Source organism: Clupea harengus, chromosome 18 (assembly GCF_900700415.2).
Source record: "Clupea harengus chromosome 18, Ch_v2.0.2, whole genome shotgun sequence".
In the NCBI taxonomy this organism is placed as follows: domain Eukaryota; kingdom Metazoa; phylum Chordata; class Actinopteri; order Clupeiformes; family Clupeidae; genus Clupea; species Clupea harengus.
This window is the reverse complement of record NC_045169.1, coordinates 4,735,364-4,752,799: the sequence shown is the minus strand read 5'-3', so window position 1 is coordinate 4,752,799 and position 17,436 is coordinate 4,735,364. Positions and strand designations below refer to the sequence as shown.

The following is a 17,436-nucleotide window of genomic DNA, read 5'->3' as shown; positions in this document are numbered from 1 at the left end:
CAAAGAGCTCAATGTTTGTTTCATGAACGTAGCACCCTGTCCCAGCTAAAGCTCCAGTGGCATCTAGCAAACTCCAAGCGCTTTTGCTTGTGATGAAAAGATAGGAAAGGCTTCTTTCTGGCATGCCTTACAGTTTGTTGCCGTGGAGGTGACTTCTCACAGTGGAATTTGTTGCCCCAAGATGCTACCAAACTTTGCAGTTCTGAAATGTGGCTGCTGACAAAATCCTTGTGTCCTCTCCCAGACTGGTTCATGATTGTTTTGAATTTCTTAAACTTCCTAAAATGCCCATATCAACAGGCAATCATTAAGTCGGTCATCTATTTTCTTGTATCCATCCTGACTTGTAAAATTAGTTAAATATGCATGTGATTATACTTCACTGGCATTTCCTGAGGTGCCAACAATTGTGAAATGTGATTTTGTTCTACATTTAAATTTTTCACTAATGGTTGCTCTTACTAAATTTACCGTGAATAAAGGCACTATTCAGTATAATAGTAAGATTAATAACTGATAATGTGAATTTTTTTCATAAGCTTTTCCAATCATCTTTAGCAAGAGTGCCAATAATTCTGGAGGGCACGCTACCTGCCAAAACAGAGATGGGCAAAGAACCATAAAAAAGGTTGGGAACCACCGTTAATGTTTCACGCATCATAAATCGAAGGCCCGGTAGCTGACACAAAGCAGCGTCGCTTCTGACTGGGGGTCAGACTGTCCTTGCCCTCTCCATTAACCCTCCCACCACCTCTGCTGCTCAGCTGTCAGATTCATCTCGTCTCTCCAAAGCCCTGGCCAGTGACGCTCGTGACAGGGGGTTTGTTCACTGATAATTAACTTCCCCCATTGTCGTAAGTGTGCGCTGGCTCACGAGAAGAGATGCCGACGACGCACTTCTCTGGGTAATTAAGGCGCTGTTTAATAACCCCGAGTTCCGCTATTAGAGTTTAGAGGACACGGCTTTGTGAAGACGCAGGGGCCTGTCAGACCTGCTCAGCACTGACCCCGGCATCACAAGGAGCCGCTTGGCACTTTTACGTAGGGGAATTAACCCCCAACGGATCGCCACCAGGGAAAGGGACAAAGCAGGCTGAAATTGGAGCCTTTAACCAGATCCTGTCACGCTAACTTACTGCACTAATTAATCCCAGGCTCCCTGCAGCACGCTGTCACTGATGAGGGAAAAAAGTTATTTGTCACAATTTTGTGCAGTACACACTTCAGAGAGTTGTGCTGTTTTCCCTCATGTTGCTTGTTACAGCTTAAAATCCAGTAAAATCCATATGAACATACATAAATGGAGCTGGGTGGTTTATATTCCCAAAGTAAAGAAAATTGGTACATGTTGTCTAGCCCAATTTGATTTACATTTAATCAGTTGGGGGTTAGTTCTGCTAAGTAAAAGTGCCAAGCGGCTCCTTGTGATGCCGGGGTCGGTGCTGAGCAGGTCTGACAGGCCCCTGCGTCTCCACAAAGCCGCGTCCTGCACTCTAATAGCAGAACTCGGGGTTATTAAATACTTTATTTATGGTTCTTTGCCTATCTCTGCGTTGGCAGGTATTGTGTAGGTGGGCCTTTATAGATACCGGGTACAGCGTGTAGTGCGTGTAGCGTCTGTCGCCAGCCAGTTGTGCACTGTTGTTTTATCCTGCCACTTTTGCTACCTTTGTGTAATTAAAATTCTCATGCACCATGTCAGCCAACCATAACTAAACACAACTCGACAAAACTAAACATAAACAAAATTCCAGCAAATGCCGTGGCTGTTAAAACATGGTTCACCATAACCATTAAGTACATATACGCAAATTAGCCAGTCTCTTTTCTTCTCCTCCTCCTATCCTAGTCTGTCTCTGTTGTAAGATGCTGCTGTAGTCTCTCCAACGGATCTACTTGCAGAAATCCTCTGCCTACATCTACCCATAACCCACCACACACGTTCTATCTCCTCCCAGTTGGCCGGCTCCTAGCAGCAGCACCCCCCCCCCCCCTTATGAGCCAAGGTTCTGCTCAAGGTTCTTTCCTGTTAAGAGGGACTTTTTCCTTGCCCCTGTCACTTCTGTTCTTGTTCTCACACTGCACACACACACACACACACACACCTGCACACACACTGCACACACACACACACACACCTGCACACACACCTAGGTAAGTGGGAAACCTCCCTTCCACTTTGTGAAAACTGCAGCTACACAGAACAAAAGATAAGTGATTAGTCAGTGTCCTTGTCGAGCCTGCTTGAAAAGAACCTTCTATGACCTCTAGTGCAGACTATAGACTGACCACAGCACAAGCCAACCCCTCATAGCCCTACCATGCTAGAACTTTCTAGTGTGCCGCCACCACCAATATGTATAGGAAATGGTAATGTGTAAAGACCAAAGCTCAAACCATTAGTGTCCTGATTTAATGGCCTGGCTTTTCGTATAATGTATCAAATTGGCCTGTGAGTGGACTCAGATGAGGTGACTGCGGTTGGCTAACGGGGGGCTGATTGTTCCCTTTTCTGCTCTACATTTGAAACTGAAGCCTTGCATTTAATCCCTACCCTTTTTCTGCTGCCCTCACAGCCTCATGTTTCTTCTTCTTGTGTTTGCTGCCCTAATTGACTGGTATGAGTTATTTTAATTTCCAAATGTCTCAACAAGTGGGCATTTATTTGTTTTGTGTGGTTGCGGTCAGTTGGTTCCACACAATATCTAGCTAAAGCACCTGTGATCTTGTGGACTTTACCACCGCTCCATCTCAAGTGACTCCATAATAAATGACTTTATGGAAGCAAAATGGCAAGAAAATTGACTTTAGAAAAACTGTCTGTTCTTGGCTTTGTTTTCATTTTTCTCTCTGTTGTTTTTCCCTCCCCTCTCTCCCTTTTTTTCTCCTCCTCTGCCTCCTCCAGGTGGTGGAGATTGCCTTGAAAGTAAGCCCAGTGTTGAGCTCTCACATGTTCCAGCCCCTCCTGCCGCCCGTGTTCAGGGGGATTGTAGAGGGAGAGGTGAGTTCAACGTGACTAACAACCACAGGAACAATGATGCCATTGGAAGGACGCCTGATTGGCCGAATGAAAAGCCAACAAACTTTATTCTGTTGTACACCTGCTGTTTTGTTTTCAACTTGTCGTTTTGGTCGATGTGTTCATGCATTCTGCAACCATTTCGTAAACTGTGGGTATAAGATGATTGTAATGGTGGATGTAACCACGACTGGGGTCATTGGCTGTGCCTGCACAGTAGGAAGTGAACACACACAAGAATGGAATTTGTCGCCCCTCAAAAATACTGTAACCAGATAAAGAACTCTTTGCTTGCAAAAAGGTTTCCTGCACAAAGAAGCCTGAGTGTGTTTAAGGGTTATTTTGTAGGGATAAACCAAAGACGCTTTTCTTGCCTGCAGCGGTATCCTGTTGTGATGTCAACGTACCTTGGAGTCATCGGCCGCATCCTCCTACAGAACTCCAGCTTTTTTTCCTCTCTACTTTCCCAAATGGCCCTGGAGTTCCAACAAGAGGTGAACACACACACACACACACACACACACACACACACGCACACACACACGCACACACACAAACACACACGCACACAAACACACAAACACACACGCACACAAACACACTACTGCTGTGTGACTACACTTTGGTACACCCAAATAATACCTTGCGCTTCCATGCTTACAACTGCTTTAAGTCAAATAGTCATTGTCCCTATGTTTTCACTTTTCCATGTATTGTGATGGTCTAGATCACCTTTTCCCAAACTGGGGTACGCAAAGTGACGTAGTGGGTATGCGGGAAAAAAATGTGTTTCGCATTTTCAAAGCGAAACAGCCCATTACATTTTCCAACTGACCTATAAATAGACATGAAAATCTTAAATAGTCTGAATAGCCCAGTCGCATTGCCAAGAATACTCTCATGTAAACATTCCAGTGTTCAGCGAAATAACTACACTGCCAAAAATAGCTACAGGTAGGTTAGTCAAAACATAGGAACAGTTAGCTCCCCCCAGAATTCCACTCGCTTATGCCCTGTGTAGAGAAGCGGGAGCTCATTCCGGTTGCTGCACGAAAATGGATACCTGGTTAAAAAGAGTTAATCCCCCGGTCTAGAGAGACACCTACCACTACTACCAGTAGAAGGCCTACAATCGCTCAAAATGTGTTGGCATCTGGACAGATGGCGCAAAGGCCATGACGGGGGAGACATAGTGGAGTGGTAACGTGCGTGCAAGCAGCTGCTCCCGACGCCACTTGGGAACACTGCAGCATCCACCGAGAGGCTCTTCCTGCCAAGGGAATGGCTGTCAGCTTGAAGGACGTTTTGGACACTACAGTAAAATTGATGAACTTTGTTAAAGCCAGGTCCCTGAACTCTCACATATTTACTGCATTATGCAGTGAAATGGGCAGCGACCATACAACGCTATTACTGCACACGGTCGTGCGCTGGTTATCAAGGGGCAAGTATTGACACGTTTCTTTGAATTGAGAGATGAGCTTAAAATTGTCTTTATTGACCACAATTTTCACCTGTCTGACCATTTGCATAATGAAGAGTTTCTTACACGACTGGGTGATATTTTTTCTCGTCTGAATGAACTTAATCTCGGATTACAGGGGCTCTCCGCAACCATGTTCAATGTACGAGATAAAATTGAGGCTATGATAAAGAAGTTGAAGCTTTGGTTAGACTGCATGAACAACAACAAAACAGAGGTCTTTCTGTCGTTGCATGATTTTTTTTGTGTGCAAATCAACTTGGTATGACAGACAGCGTCAAACGCAACATAGTTGGAGATTGAATGACTGAAGGGGTACGGGACTGTAAAAAGTTTGGGGAACACTGGTCTAGATGCCACCTAAAGCATAATTTATAATTTTCTTTATGGTGGTTTGCTTAGAATGATATTGAAGCTTTGAATTCAGTTTTCATTAAATGCTCAAGGCAAGCGGTTTATGCATCAGACTAGTGTATACGAAATCCCCACCAGTAGTCACAGCAAAAATCGATTGAAACGTTTTGAAGGAGACACGCCAGCGATACGGTTGTCCGTCTCTCTCTCTCTCTTTGTGTTCAGATGGACCAGCTGTTAGGCAAAGTCATCGAGATGTGGGTGGACCGGATGGATAACATCACGCAGCCCGAGAGGAGAAAGCTCTCTTCCCTGGCCCTGCTGTCCTTGCTGCCATCAGATAACAGGTGAGCTGTCCGAGATAGAAAGGCCCGGTCTGGGCGCTGCCATGTCGCACAGGCTGATACTGTCATATGAGAGGAAGGCTCAGGCCAATCCTGAAAGCAACAATGGGAAGGCGGCTGACGGCAAACTGGCTGCAAAGACTTGGTTCGATTAGAGGATCGTTTATTGTCTCTTAAACACAAAAGAGTTTTTGTGCTAGTCGGGTCACTTCAGAGGGAGATTTAGGCTCCCCCTATTTATTCAGGTATGTTGGTGTGTTGATTGCTGCAGTTCAACTACACATAAAAGCAGATAAATGCACATTATAAAAAATAAAATAAAAACATAATTTTATATAACATATATTATATTTAGGAAATAAATTCATACTGCTGTATGCAAGTTATCCCCACTGAAAAGGACGACAATAAAGATGAAGGTCTATAAAGGTCTTATTGAGTCATTCATGGATTTTGGCAGACTGCAGGAAACCACCCAGGCAAATAGAGAGAACATCAGTTTAATTTCTCCTCAGCACCAGCTGTTCTCATTCTCTCTCTCTCTCTCTCCCTCTCTCTCTCCCTCACACTCTCACTCTCCTTCTCTCTCTCTCTCTCTCTCTCTCTCTCCTTGTGACTCCCAGTGTAATCCAGGACAAGTTCTGCGGCATCATTAACATCTGCGTGGAGGCCCTGCACGACGTGATGACCGAGGACTCCGAGACGGGGACCCTCCGAGAGTAAGTCTGGCCCCCATGCCACTGCCGTGCGACTGAAAACCTCTCTGTCTAATGGTCTGTGAAAATGGGCAAAATCACGGCAAAATATGGTTGCGTTGAGCCTTTTGGAGCGGTGTGAAATTATGATAATATAAATTATTACCAATATATAATCATATTACTCGTGGTGATTTAACTCCTGAAGAAATTTAATCACAGTCAATCTTTGCCCTACCTCAGTGTAGAAACACTGCCTGTTCTTAAGCATGGGTTTGGACTGCTGTCATGCTATTTTGGTGCTGGCAGTTAGAGAGGGAAGAAATGATGAACTCAGGGGAGCTGCCGGCTTTACTCATCTACGACAAAAGAAACTCATTTTCATGACATCAGCAACTCATACTGTGTGTGTGTGTGTGTGTGTGTGTGTGTGTGTGTGTGTGTGTGTGTGTGTGTGTGTGTGTGTGTGTGTGTGTGTGTGTGTGTGTGTGTGTGTGTGTGTGTGTGTGTGTGTGTGTGAGGGAGGGAAGGGAAGAGTATGTGTGTGAGAGAGAGAGAGGCCCCTACTTCATATTTCAGACTGAGAGCAGGTGACAGATGCTGCAGGGTTGTGGCAGAATCATTCTTTCTGCTGTGGCACCGTCACTATCCACCCTTCTCTATCTCTCTCTCTCGCTCTCTCACTCAAACACACACACACACTCTCTCTCTCTCTCTCTCTCTCTCTCTCTATCCCTGTCTCTCACTCACTCTTTCTCTCTCTCTAGATTACTGTGCATTCAAAGTGGAACAAGATTATTTTAGGCATTTGCAAAAGTATCAGATACTTTCTAGAAGTACTGCTGGCTTTGTGTTCACATGAACAAACTTCAGAGCTGCTCTATGGATTTCACAACTTAATCCCTCTCACACCTCCGTACCTTTCTCTCTCCATCTCTCTTTCCCTTCCTTTCTCTCTTTCCCTCTCTCCCTCCCTTTTTCTCTTTCCCTTCTCTCCCTCCCTTTCTCTCTCCTTCCCTCCCACACACCGTAGCTGCATGCTCATGACCCATTTCGAGGAGCCTAAGGTGACTGAGGACGAGGAGCCGGCCACAGAGCAGGACAAGAAGAAGAAGATGGTGAGTTTCAGAAGGCCCAGGGTCCACTTTTACAAGTTCCAACTCAAATCATTTTCATTAACTGTAATTTGGCTCCCAATAGACTGTGGCACCAAGCGGCCATTTAATCAATCTAATTGCAACCTGTTAACCTCGTCAAGCATTTCCCAGTAGCGATAAAGTGTTAAGATGCCGCTTAAAAGGGCACCATTTGAAGCCAGAGGTACAAATTCTCTCCCTGTAGACACTTGTAGCATTAAACTTTTTCACTACTCTTTCTGAGTTGTATAAGCTACTGGATTTCCTAAATTTCCCTCAGGATAAATAAAGTATCCATCTATCTATCTATCTATCTATCTAAACATGCACAGAATGTTCCACGCTGGACACACAAACATTTCAGCAACCCATTTCTTCTGGGCTAATGATTACATACATAGCAGCACAATTATTTTCTAGTGCTCACTTCTTATTGGACATTCCAGTTTTTAATCTTTCAATTCTTTGCTCCATTAGCGTTTATAAGCTTCAGATCATCAGAGAGAGCAGTGTATCTGAACTCATTATGTGATTATCACTTATGAAACACTGGATGTAAAACCAAGTTGTAAAAGCTAAACTAAAAGCATCGTTAAGGCCATTTGAAATGTAATTTATTAGCCTCCACTGGCTTATTAGCCTTATTAGCCTCCACATTTCATAATCTCGATTAGCCCTGTAGTTACCGAAGGCAGGATCTCCTATGGCTCGACATCTCTCATCGCTCCGAGACCAAACAGTTTACTGGTGATGATGTATATTGTGATAATGATTACACATGATTAGGTTATGTCTGTGATAAGGTTATGTTAACCAAGAATGACTTGGGACACTCATAATGTTCAAGGGGGAGAACTTGCTAGAATGTCTCTTAAAATTAAACGTTGAGCAAAATCACGCGCGGTTGATCGCGCTGCAATAACAAGGTCCCTTTTTATCCACTTTGGAATCTTTTTTTTATCCAGATGCAGCAGTCATTTTATTTCACCATACGAAATTACTTTTTCATCATATGGAATTTATCATGGCTCTTCTCATCACAAACTGCCTCCTAAAAGCTTTGAATGAACGATTATATTACTGCCGTCTCCCGGAATCTAAAAGCTTTACTGGCTAGCCAAACTTCTGATGAAATGTTCTATCTCGGTTTGGCAACAGTCCATCAAACAACTGATCATTACACCCAACCCCCCCTCCCCCCAATGGATGTAATCTACTCTCGTGTCCTCTGACAAAAGTTGTTGAGCATTCACCTGAGGTAGCGTCTCTGAAAACCGAAGTTTTTGGCGAACTCGATGGCTCCTCACGTAGCGGGGAGAGAAGTGTGTGATGTGAGAAGCCTGATTCCGATCACACCCGGCTGATGTGCCGTGACTGCGGTGGCATGCGTAGACAGAGCCGCGACCCTTTGAGTGAACATACCGATGCTTTAGCATGCTTGGCCAGTAATGACCTTTAGCCGAGTGCTGACAGCATCTCGGCACCTGTTGTGCGGGTGCAGTCCTTCATTCCTAAATGCTTGGGTACTTCTGAGGTACCTGAAGCTATACTTGACATCACATACCATTTCCTTGAATCCATAGTTTTTTTTTTACCTTAGCTTATGCACATTGTTTCTGAGTAATAATTTACGAACATACTGTTGCAGAAATAATGACATACCACATGGACAATGCTAATCCCAGCTAATTACTTCATGTAAAACAACCAGATGAGAAATGAACAAGCATCTTTACGTCCTCAACAACGAAGAGTCTGCGTAACGTTAAATATTTACAGATTACAGATATGTTAATTGCACATATTAGTGTAGATCACAAAGCTGGAATGGAGTGCTCTTTACTCTCTTGTTTCGCATGTCGGAGTGATAGCAGAATATTTTCTTACTCAGCAATGTTGCTTTGACCTTGGCTCGGAGGCTGGACGACTTGGTTAATATGAACTGAACTGATCTGGATCATGGTCACCCTAATTAAGTTACCTGCTGTATACGTCCCTAAGGGCATGTAACGAATCTAATGTACTTTCTCATGGAAGCACCCATGTCTACTTATCTTATTTACTGTCTAATAAATCTGCACAATGATCTACTGGCCCCTCACCCTAATGTTTTTGTGTCTGTGCCACTATATTTCATGGAAAAAGCCCTTGAAGAGTGATTTGTAACACGGGTTGAAATGGATCAAACGGAACATGAATCCTTGGTTTATGGCATGTGATGTCAGCCTGGGTGAACGCAGCCTTGGGGACAGAGGGATGAGCCGGGTGAGCAGACAACCAGACATGTGTCGGGTCAGACGTAGCGTCCCTTTAAGTCTGCGCTATTGCCCTGCCAGCACATACCACCATCTGGAGATATCCTCTCAGTTTGTGCAAGAGCAGGAATTTTTTTTTTTTTTTTTTTTTTTCTCGGGAAATAATATATATGTCAACTCACATTTGGAGAAACAGATTCAGGCTTTGTCAACTAGTTTTTATTCTTCAGATAAAAGGTGGTCATTCAGTCCTACGACATGAAAGTGCGAGACATGAATACCATTTTGATGGTCTTCTTGGGTGTTAGCCAGTTTTAGTGTTAGCTTTTAAACCCTGTTGTAATGGCACCTCTAAGAGGAAATGGAACCATCCCGTTTATGTCCTCTCCTGTCCAAAACAAGAGGTTGAGGAAGTGAATGAGCGGCTATGTCATAGATTGGTCTTATCCATCACCAATCATCACCTCACATATTAAAGTGCTACTGGGCCACTATGCAGCTGGCACTGTACACTGCTGTGTGCACCTTGACAACAGTGATATAGACTTAACAGAGCGTGTCTCCTTTGATGTTCTTCCCAGACTAAACTTCAGTCGCTGGCAGCCTGTGTAAAAATGGATGCACACGACCCCATTAAAGTCATTTGAGTTCCATTTTAGGAGCCGGTCAGAAATTGGCAGCCTCTGTGCTTTGCCAGCAAAAAAAACCCCCACAACACTTAAACTTTCTTAAGGAGTTTAAAAGGCGGGCAATAAATGCAGGGTCACAAATACAAGCGCGAGTCTCACACCTGCAGAATACAGATTGCAGAAACACGCCGGTGCTCAACATGACTTGGGTCAAACCGCACAGCGTGGCTGCCGTCTGTGAGTCCGGTCCAATAACTTAACTTCCCTGAACACAATACACTTTTCCCTTCCAAGTATTGAAACATGGATTGAGTGTTTTCCTTGTGAAGCATCAAGGCCAAATCAAATGATTGAAAACGCCTGATTCATGCCCTACTCAAACCTAGTCTTTATGGGATGTTCAGGGACACCCAGCACAGTGTTAATCTGGAAGCCAGTCGTTAATCTTAGTTTATGATGGCATTCGGTAGGTAGATTGGGGGGGTGGTGCAGCGGATCGGTTTTGGGTGATAAATGTTGATATAATTTTGGTTGCGTTCAAATGGAAAGCAGCAACATAGCAACTCCAGGCATCCCATCCCTGATTCCCCCCCCAAGCTTGTTTCATTCAGCACTCTTTACTGCGGCCATAAAGAGTGAATGGCATGGATTTATTGTTTTCCTGTCTCACTTGTCCATTGCTGGGTATGCCATGCTCTCTGGAGCATCAGTATTCCTTCTAGTAACTCAGTTTCATCAGCAGTCTTGTTGGACTATATTGGACAGGATCAGGACAGGTCACCACCCGTGGATGAAGTGCTGAACATCCCAAACTTTGATTATTTAGAGGCTGCCTCGGGCAGCCAGTCACGACTCATAGCCGAATATCTACTGGACAAGACATTCAGCTAGTCAGTGTAGGATGACTATTTTCTAGAGGTGTGAAGCTTCACTGGCCAAACAATTCGATTTGATTGTGATTCAAAGGGTAATTCGATTATAAATGATGCGTCTTGGCTTTCATGTTTTTGATTCATAAATACAAGCACTCAGATTTTTCAAAGAAGATTACCCAGCAGTAGGTTGTGTATAAATGCTAAATGTTTTCTAGCCTACTGCATTGTTAATACATATTCTATAACAATTAGATTGTTTTCACATTTAAACAAAGCAGAATATTTAAATTACTGTCCTATATAACAACAATTTAACATAAAAACAACTGACTCTTATGAGATCAAACATGATTACCACAGAAATTCATATGTAGGCCTATCTGTGGTACAGCAATACATTACATATACATATAAATTAATTAAAATTATGATGAAACTAACGTGTTACTGCACCTGGCAAACATCACAGGATTCAGTGGATTGTGTACATAGAGTATGTATTGGCAGCATCTGTAAATTAACCATTCATTCTCTGACATCTATGGCATCTATTGTCATTTGTTCAATGTATGGGGGGGAAAGCTTTCTAATACTTAGCAATTGATCCACGATAATGAACATATGAGCCCTTAAACACTTCTTTCAATGGCAAAAAATGACTATTTTGCTGGTCACTTTAACACTTTTGCAACTCCACTAACAAACAATGCAAAATATAATTCATTCGTAATATATTTCCTGAATAACTCCTACCTTAAAGTCGTCTTTAGTAGGTTACGCGTGGTTAAGTACGTCTAAATGCTTTTATATTCCTGCCTTGGCTGCCCTCTTAGTGTCTCCACTGTGCTTCTCTCTCTGTTGCAGCTGGCCCTGGAGGACCCCGTCCACAGCGTGTCCCTTCAGCAGTACGTCTACGAGAAGCTGAAAGCCCAGCAGGTGCTGATGGGAGACCAGGGCTTCCAGGCCCTCATGGAGACCGTGGACACGGAGATCGTGCGACAGCTGCAAGAGTTCTTGAAAGGACTGTAAAGGTCTGGATGCCCCTGGCCTCAGGAGACTTAAGAGGGAAAACACGTTTTTTTTTTTTTCTTTCTTTTTTTTAAACTACAACAACAACAACAACAATAGTCACCTCACATCGCCAATAATGCGCCATCTTTTCAACAAACACTACCCAATGAACAGAGATTCCATTCAACAGTTTTTCCCCCAACACTATTTTGTACTGTTGGGTCGATCAGCCAACGGAGTGTTTGTATTCCGATAGAAGGGGAGCACTGTCTAAATACAGTGGACACGAGTAGAGTTGCCTCTACTACTATTATTTTGGTTTGTTGGAAAAAAACAGGCCCCTGTAAGAGATTTTGGATCCATGAACTGGTGAACACAAGGGGTTGTTACTAATGTAAGGAAAATAAATGTAATTTTGTATTTATGTAAGATAAGCCTGCATGAGGAGGAGGATATTTTTATTTTGATCTCTATTCTCTTTTCTACAAAACCCCTAATGTCAATACAACCTAACTACTGATGGATATTTTCATAATGACTTCAAAGCCTGCGGATAGGACGGTTGTATTAATCGAATGTTTGCTTAACCCACAATCCTGTGCTGCTACTACACACGCTCCAACCCTGTTGTCTTCGAAACGCAAGACACAACATTTCACATTGTCAAGGGAGTTTTTACTTGGTAGCAAGTTACAACAATAACAATTTCTATGATTTCCAAGAATATGCTTCGACTGTAAAGAAATTTGATTTGATTTGCTTGAAATAATGTGTGTCCATTTCTGAGAGTTTTAGGGGGTGAATTTCACTCTAGGGCAAACTTTCACTGTGACGAGCTTTGTCATTACAAAGGCCTTATGCTGTTAAGCTTACTTTAACCAATAAAGAGAAGACAACATTTGCTTTTCCTTTTGTTCTTCTAACACCACAGCACTTATAAATCTTATAAGTCTCCACAGTGGTGACCTTGTCCCCCAAATTGGCAAGTTTAACATTTCAAATGGAGCCAAGTGAAGCTATAATATTTATAAAATGCCAAGAATGAACAAAATTCTAAATGCCTCCGCAATGAGGCGTTTGAAACTGGCCTCTGGACAACCTGCTGTTCCCTTCTTCTGCATGGGAATGAAACGCCACTGCACCTGTGACATTTGCAGGCTAATCACAGGAGCGCGAAGTTGACCGTTTGGGATGTTATTACAGCGTGAGGAAAGGGGGTGTTCTTTACCAAGGTGGTGTTTCTAGTTTCTGGGGGGAAAGAAGTAGTACTTGTTAAGTTGCTGTTCAGTTGCCTCTAGTCATTGAGTGGATCACCGGTTTTGGTCTGTTTTAATGTCATTTAACCCAGCTAAAGCAGTGGTATTGAGTATACTTAAATACCGAAAAACACATCAAATCACTGCACTACTTTGATGTAAAGGCAGATTTGATGATGGTGGACTGCATGATGCGTGAATACATAGATCTCACCAGTGACTTCGACATTCAAAAAATGAGTAATTAGTCTGCCTTGGGTATTGATGCACTGATCTTTTGCCATATTTTCCAAATCTGATTCTAACTGGCACTGATTTGTTATTCCCTGTTTCAGTTAAATTGTTAAGGGAATATTTCACCTTGATAAAATGCTACAGCTCATCATTGCATGCAGCAAGATCAGAGAAAAACGTTGGTGACGAACCAAACTGACTAAGGAAGCTACTCTACAGGGCGCACCGTCCTCTGATGCTGAGACGACCTAGGTCTCTCAGAGGCCATTTGAGAACGGCTGAATTAGAAACATCTCCCTCTAACCTGCGTTTGGTGCTGCTCTTCTTCTGACAGTGCCCAATGCTCCTCGTGGTGTCGGCTCCGGCCCTTAGGCTTATTGTCTGAGGTCAGGACTTCTATCCTGGCTGTGTCATCACTCTTGACAACTTCCATTGCATCATTGACCACCAAATGCACCATGTAATCCCTATAGCAAGGCCCTTCCCACCAAATCCTTTTAAAGGGCAGGATACTGAAAGACCTTGGTTTTATGGACAATGTGACTGGCCTTATCACAAGCTCTCCTGGAAGTGGCGGAATAAGTCTCAAATTGACTTAAGGCGCAAGCCACCCTGATATTACCCACAAGCCACTCAGATATTACCCACATGCTCAATTCAATCCTGAAGTAGAGCCGCTGAACAACTCCGGTTGGGAAGCCAAGTTTGACACCCGTTCTTTCCCGTTCTCACCTTGCGCACCAAATTCCCATTGATGGCTCAATCATTCTCGATGCCTCCTCTGAGCAGCAAGAGAATTTAGTGCAGTGCAAGCCTGCCGATTTTCAGTGCTCCCTAGAAGAGTAGAGGTACTACCACCCTGTTCTCCCAGACACAGAACATGAATTATGATGGCACTACCTGTAAATAAGACACATTGACCCTCGTAAATGACATTCGCTGTACGACCTCTCCGCTACTCACAGACAACAATTAAAGTGAAATACTTGAGCTCAGGCGCTGTGCAAATGTCTGTCGGGCAACAATTGTCAGTGCATGAACACCTTTTCATTTGTATGACAAAAATGAAATGTCAAATCACAGGTGATGGAGCAGGTTCAACCTGAGTAGGTCCTTCTATAAATGAGAGGTGCCCGACAGGCACTTATGTTTAATGGGTTTGAGAAGGCCACAGTGGATTTTCTTTTCATTTTTTTTTTTGTGCTTTTGTTTATATAATAATCCCTTCAAAAACCACAACACGAGTCCACTCCTGATTGAGTTAAAAGGCACTTGGGCATTCACTGAAGAAGGTTTTTGCCCACTTCTATTGTTCTGACGACAATAATCAATGCAAATGTACCCTTGTGTGCCAATCTTCTCTGACTAGGCTTTCTGTGCCTTTGAGGAGAAGCAATCTGACTTTGAAGTCCCCCTGTTGTGGTTGTTTACCAGGAAAGCAGTCTTTGTTCTGTACCTGTACTTTGGCACTGTCTGAAGAACCCATCAGTAACAATACTAAGCATACATACTGGCATTTAGGAAGTGGGATTTGCACTTGTTTCTGAAAATCTCTATTCTGTGCCCTGAACCTACCCCTCCAAAAGACTTTTTTTTCAGTGAAACCTCTCACCAAATGTGAATCTGTAACCCCCTCTGTTCCGTTCAGTTCAATAAACCATTATTTTGTTGCACGTTTGAGAAGAAAACCTCAGTAGGAGGTTTTTACCACAAACTAAAGTCTGGATTCCCAGGAGCCACCTTCAAGGGACAAGCTGTGATGAAATTTGGCTTTTGAAAAGAATCATGAAGTGCATTTGCCTGCGGCAAGCTAGGGAGTTTGTGTAGCCCACTCAAGGGTGAAATGGAGTGTAGTCAGTGAAGGCAAATCTCTGGAACAAATGTGCAGTCAGAATGTAAGAAGCGAGGAAGCCTCTGACAGGCCACAGCTGGTAGAGGGATGCAGGGGTCGATGTCTGTGACACAGGTCAGGCTGGAGAGGTGTGACTCGAGCTGGTCGTGGGGAGAGCCAGGGTCGGTGTCTGTGACACGGGTCAGGCTGGAGAGGTGTGACTCGAGCTGGTCGTGGGGAGAGGGACAGGGCCAGGGGCATTGAGGTTAATTAAACACAAGCAGGTCCAGGGGGTGGAGGTCAAACAAGGAGGAGCTCATGATTCTCTCTGGAAAAACATCGATAGGCTAATTATTATCATAGCTTAGCACTTCAGTTTGACTGATATGTAGGGTTTAAAATGGAAAGAGCCTAACTAGGGCTGTTCATGTGTGACGGTGAAGACAGATTGTATCATCTTATTAGGGTGTAGGAATGAGTGGAGTTCCTGTTGGAGGAACAGGATTCCCCAAGGGCTAATCTGAGGTCAGAGTGTCAATCCCTGGGGTATTTCTTCAGAGGAGGCTTCGCCAAGACAGCTGGTGCTCCACTAGGAAGGCTTTAAAACTTAAAACTTCACAAGAAAATCTTTAAAACAAAAAACCTTCACTAGAAAAAAAATTCCTTACACGTACAGTTTTTTTCTGTGAAACAAAACAGTCATCCTCATGCCATAGACCATAGGCCTTTTTATGTACGTATTGAACAGCTACCTTTACATTTTGTGAAATGGCCGAAACAGCACCAGGATAACTAAACATATTTGTCCTAGTGGTAGAGTGTACATCCAGAGTGCATCACCTCATTGATCATAGTGTAGAAATGAGCGGAGCTGCTGTCGGAGGAGTTTAGGGTTGGAAAAGGACTAGTCCTCTCATGTAGCACCCAAGAGAAAAGCTGAGGTCAGGGTGTCAGTCTTGGTGGCATTTCCCTATTCGTCCTCCCTATTACTATAGCATTGAGGGTATGGAATATATAGTCTGAGCTTGGCTTGTCAGAATCACTTTCTGTGGATCAAATACTCTTGTATCGTACGACGGGGAGCATATCAATTAATTTATTTTCAAATTCTTGTTATTTACGGTGTGCGTTTACAACTGCAAGAGTGTGACCCTAATGGTCTGTCAGGCATCCCTCCTACCTCTCTGCTTTCATCCACCTCTAGTTTCTGCACCTATTTCAGACAAAGCACAGGGAACAATGATGTACTGCACATTTCACCGTATGGAGGGAATTGTATGGTTGGAGAAAGGACCTGTTTGACCCCCGTGATATTTAGAGAGACTTGGGAAGGCCACTCCTATGGCGTGGGGGGATGTGCCCACATGAAGAGGTTGAGCAATCAGAATCAGAATCAGAATAGTATTTATTGCCAAGTAGGTTTACACCTACCTGGAATTTGTTCTGATGTATAGGTGCATACAGTAAACATAAAAACAATCACTGTTGAAGGGCAAGCTAATCAAAAGAAGTTTGTGTAATAATGCTGTCGTTATAAAGTCTTACTTGAAGGCGTGGAATGTTGAGAAAATGATCATGGAAATAAGGGTTCATCTTTTACGATTGCTGATAAAAAAAAATCTGTCAATTTCCTCATCCTTGTGCTGATATAAAACTGTACGGGGTTTTTTCACATGGAGGGGATAGTGAGTTTGACTTTTACTATGGCAAGGTTTTCAATATGGTCTCCAGGAAGACATTTACTTGGAATAAAAGGTTTGTGTTCACCTATTCTGAGCGCGAAGAACCAATGAAGGGCAGTGGTAATATATAGATGAAAAGCTTCAGCAGCTGAGGCAGAATATTTTGGCGGTGCTGTCTTTTTTTCTTTTTTAAACATTTTCCTCCAAAACACATTCAAAGTCATAACTGGTTGGTGTGACTCTCACAGATTGTCAGTGGTTCACCATAAATTAACCATAAATACAAAACTGAAAGCTTGATGGAGATGATGAAAGTGAGATTTTGTTCTTAGGGTGATTCTGTGACCTTAGTCTTTTTGCCTTTCATGTAGAAAGCTGATGGTGAGTAGAAGATGAGATTCATATTTATGTACGAAACTTTCAAGCGCTGTAAATAATTGGATTGATGGCCAGTGATTTAAGTAGTGCAAGACAGTGCATTTCATTTTAGCAGCCATGTCCATGAACTATGCTGACCTTCACTGCATCTGATTTAAGCAAGACGAGGCCCTTTCCAGGCAGAGATAAAATATCAAAAGAGATGTTGGTAATTAGTCATCAATACACCTTTGGTATCGCCAAGCTTGTTAAGA

At 43.2% G+C, this 17,436-nt stretch overlaps 1 protein-coding gene across 2 annotated transcripts in view; it reads left to right on the top strand.

The window, feature by feature from the left end:
* ipo11 (importin 11) overlaps positions 1–12,699 on the top strand; it is a 73,298-nt gene extending 60,599 nt beyond the window's left edge. For both annotated transcript variants that reach the window (XM_031585412.2, XM_031585413.2), the window contains exons 25-30: positions 2,906–3,001; positions 3,400–3,513; positions 5,082–5,203; positions 5,824–5,919; positions 6,929–7,013; positions 11,655–12,699. In XM_031585412.2, the coding sequence (XP_031441272.1) occupies positions 2,906–3,001; positions 3,400–3,513; positions 5,082–5,203; positions 5,824–5,919; positions 6,929–7,013; positions 11,655–11,819 (678 nt within the window). In that variant the 3' untranslated portion in view covers positions 11,820–12,699. The remainder of the gene's footprint in view (positions 1–2,905; positions 3,002–3,399; positions 3,514–5,081; positions 5,204–5,823; positions 5,920–6,928; positions 7,014–11,654) is intronic.
* The last annotated feature ends 4,737 nt before the right edge of the window (positions 12,700–17,436 follow it).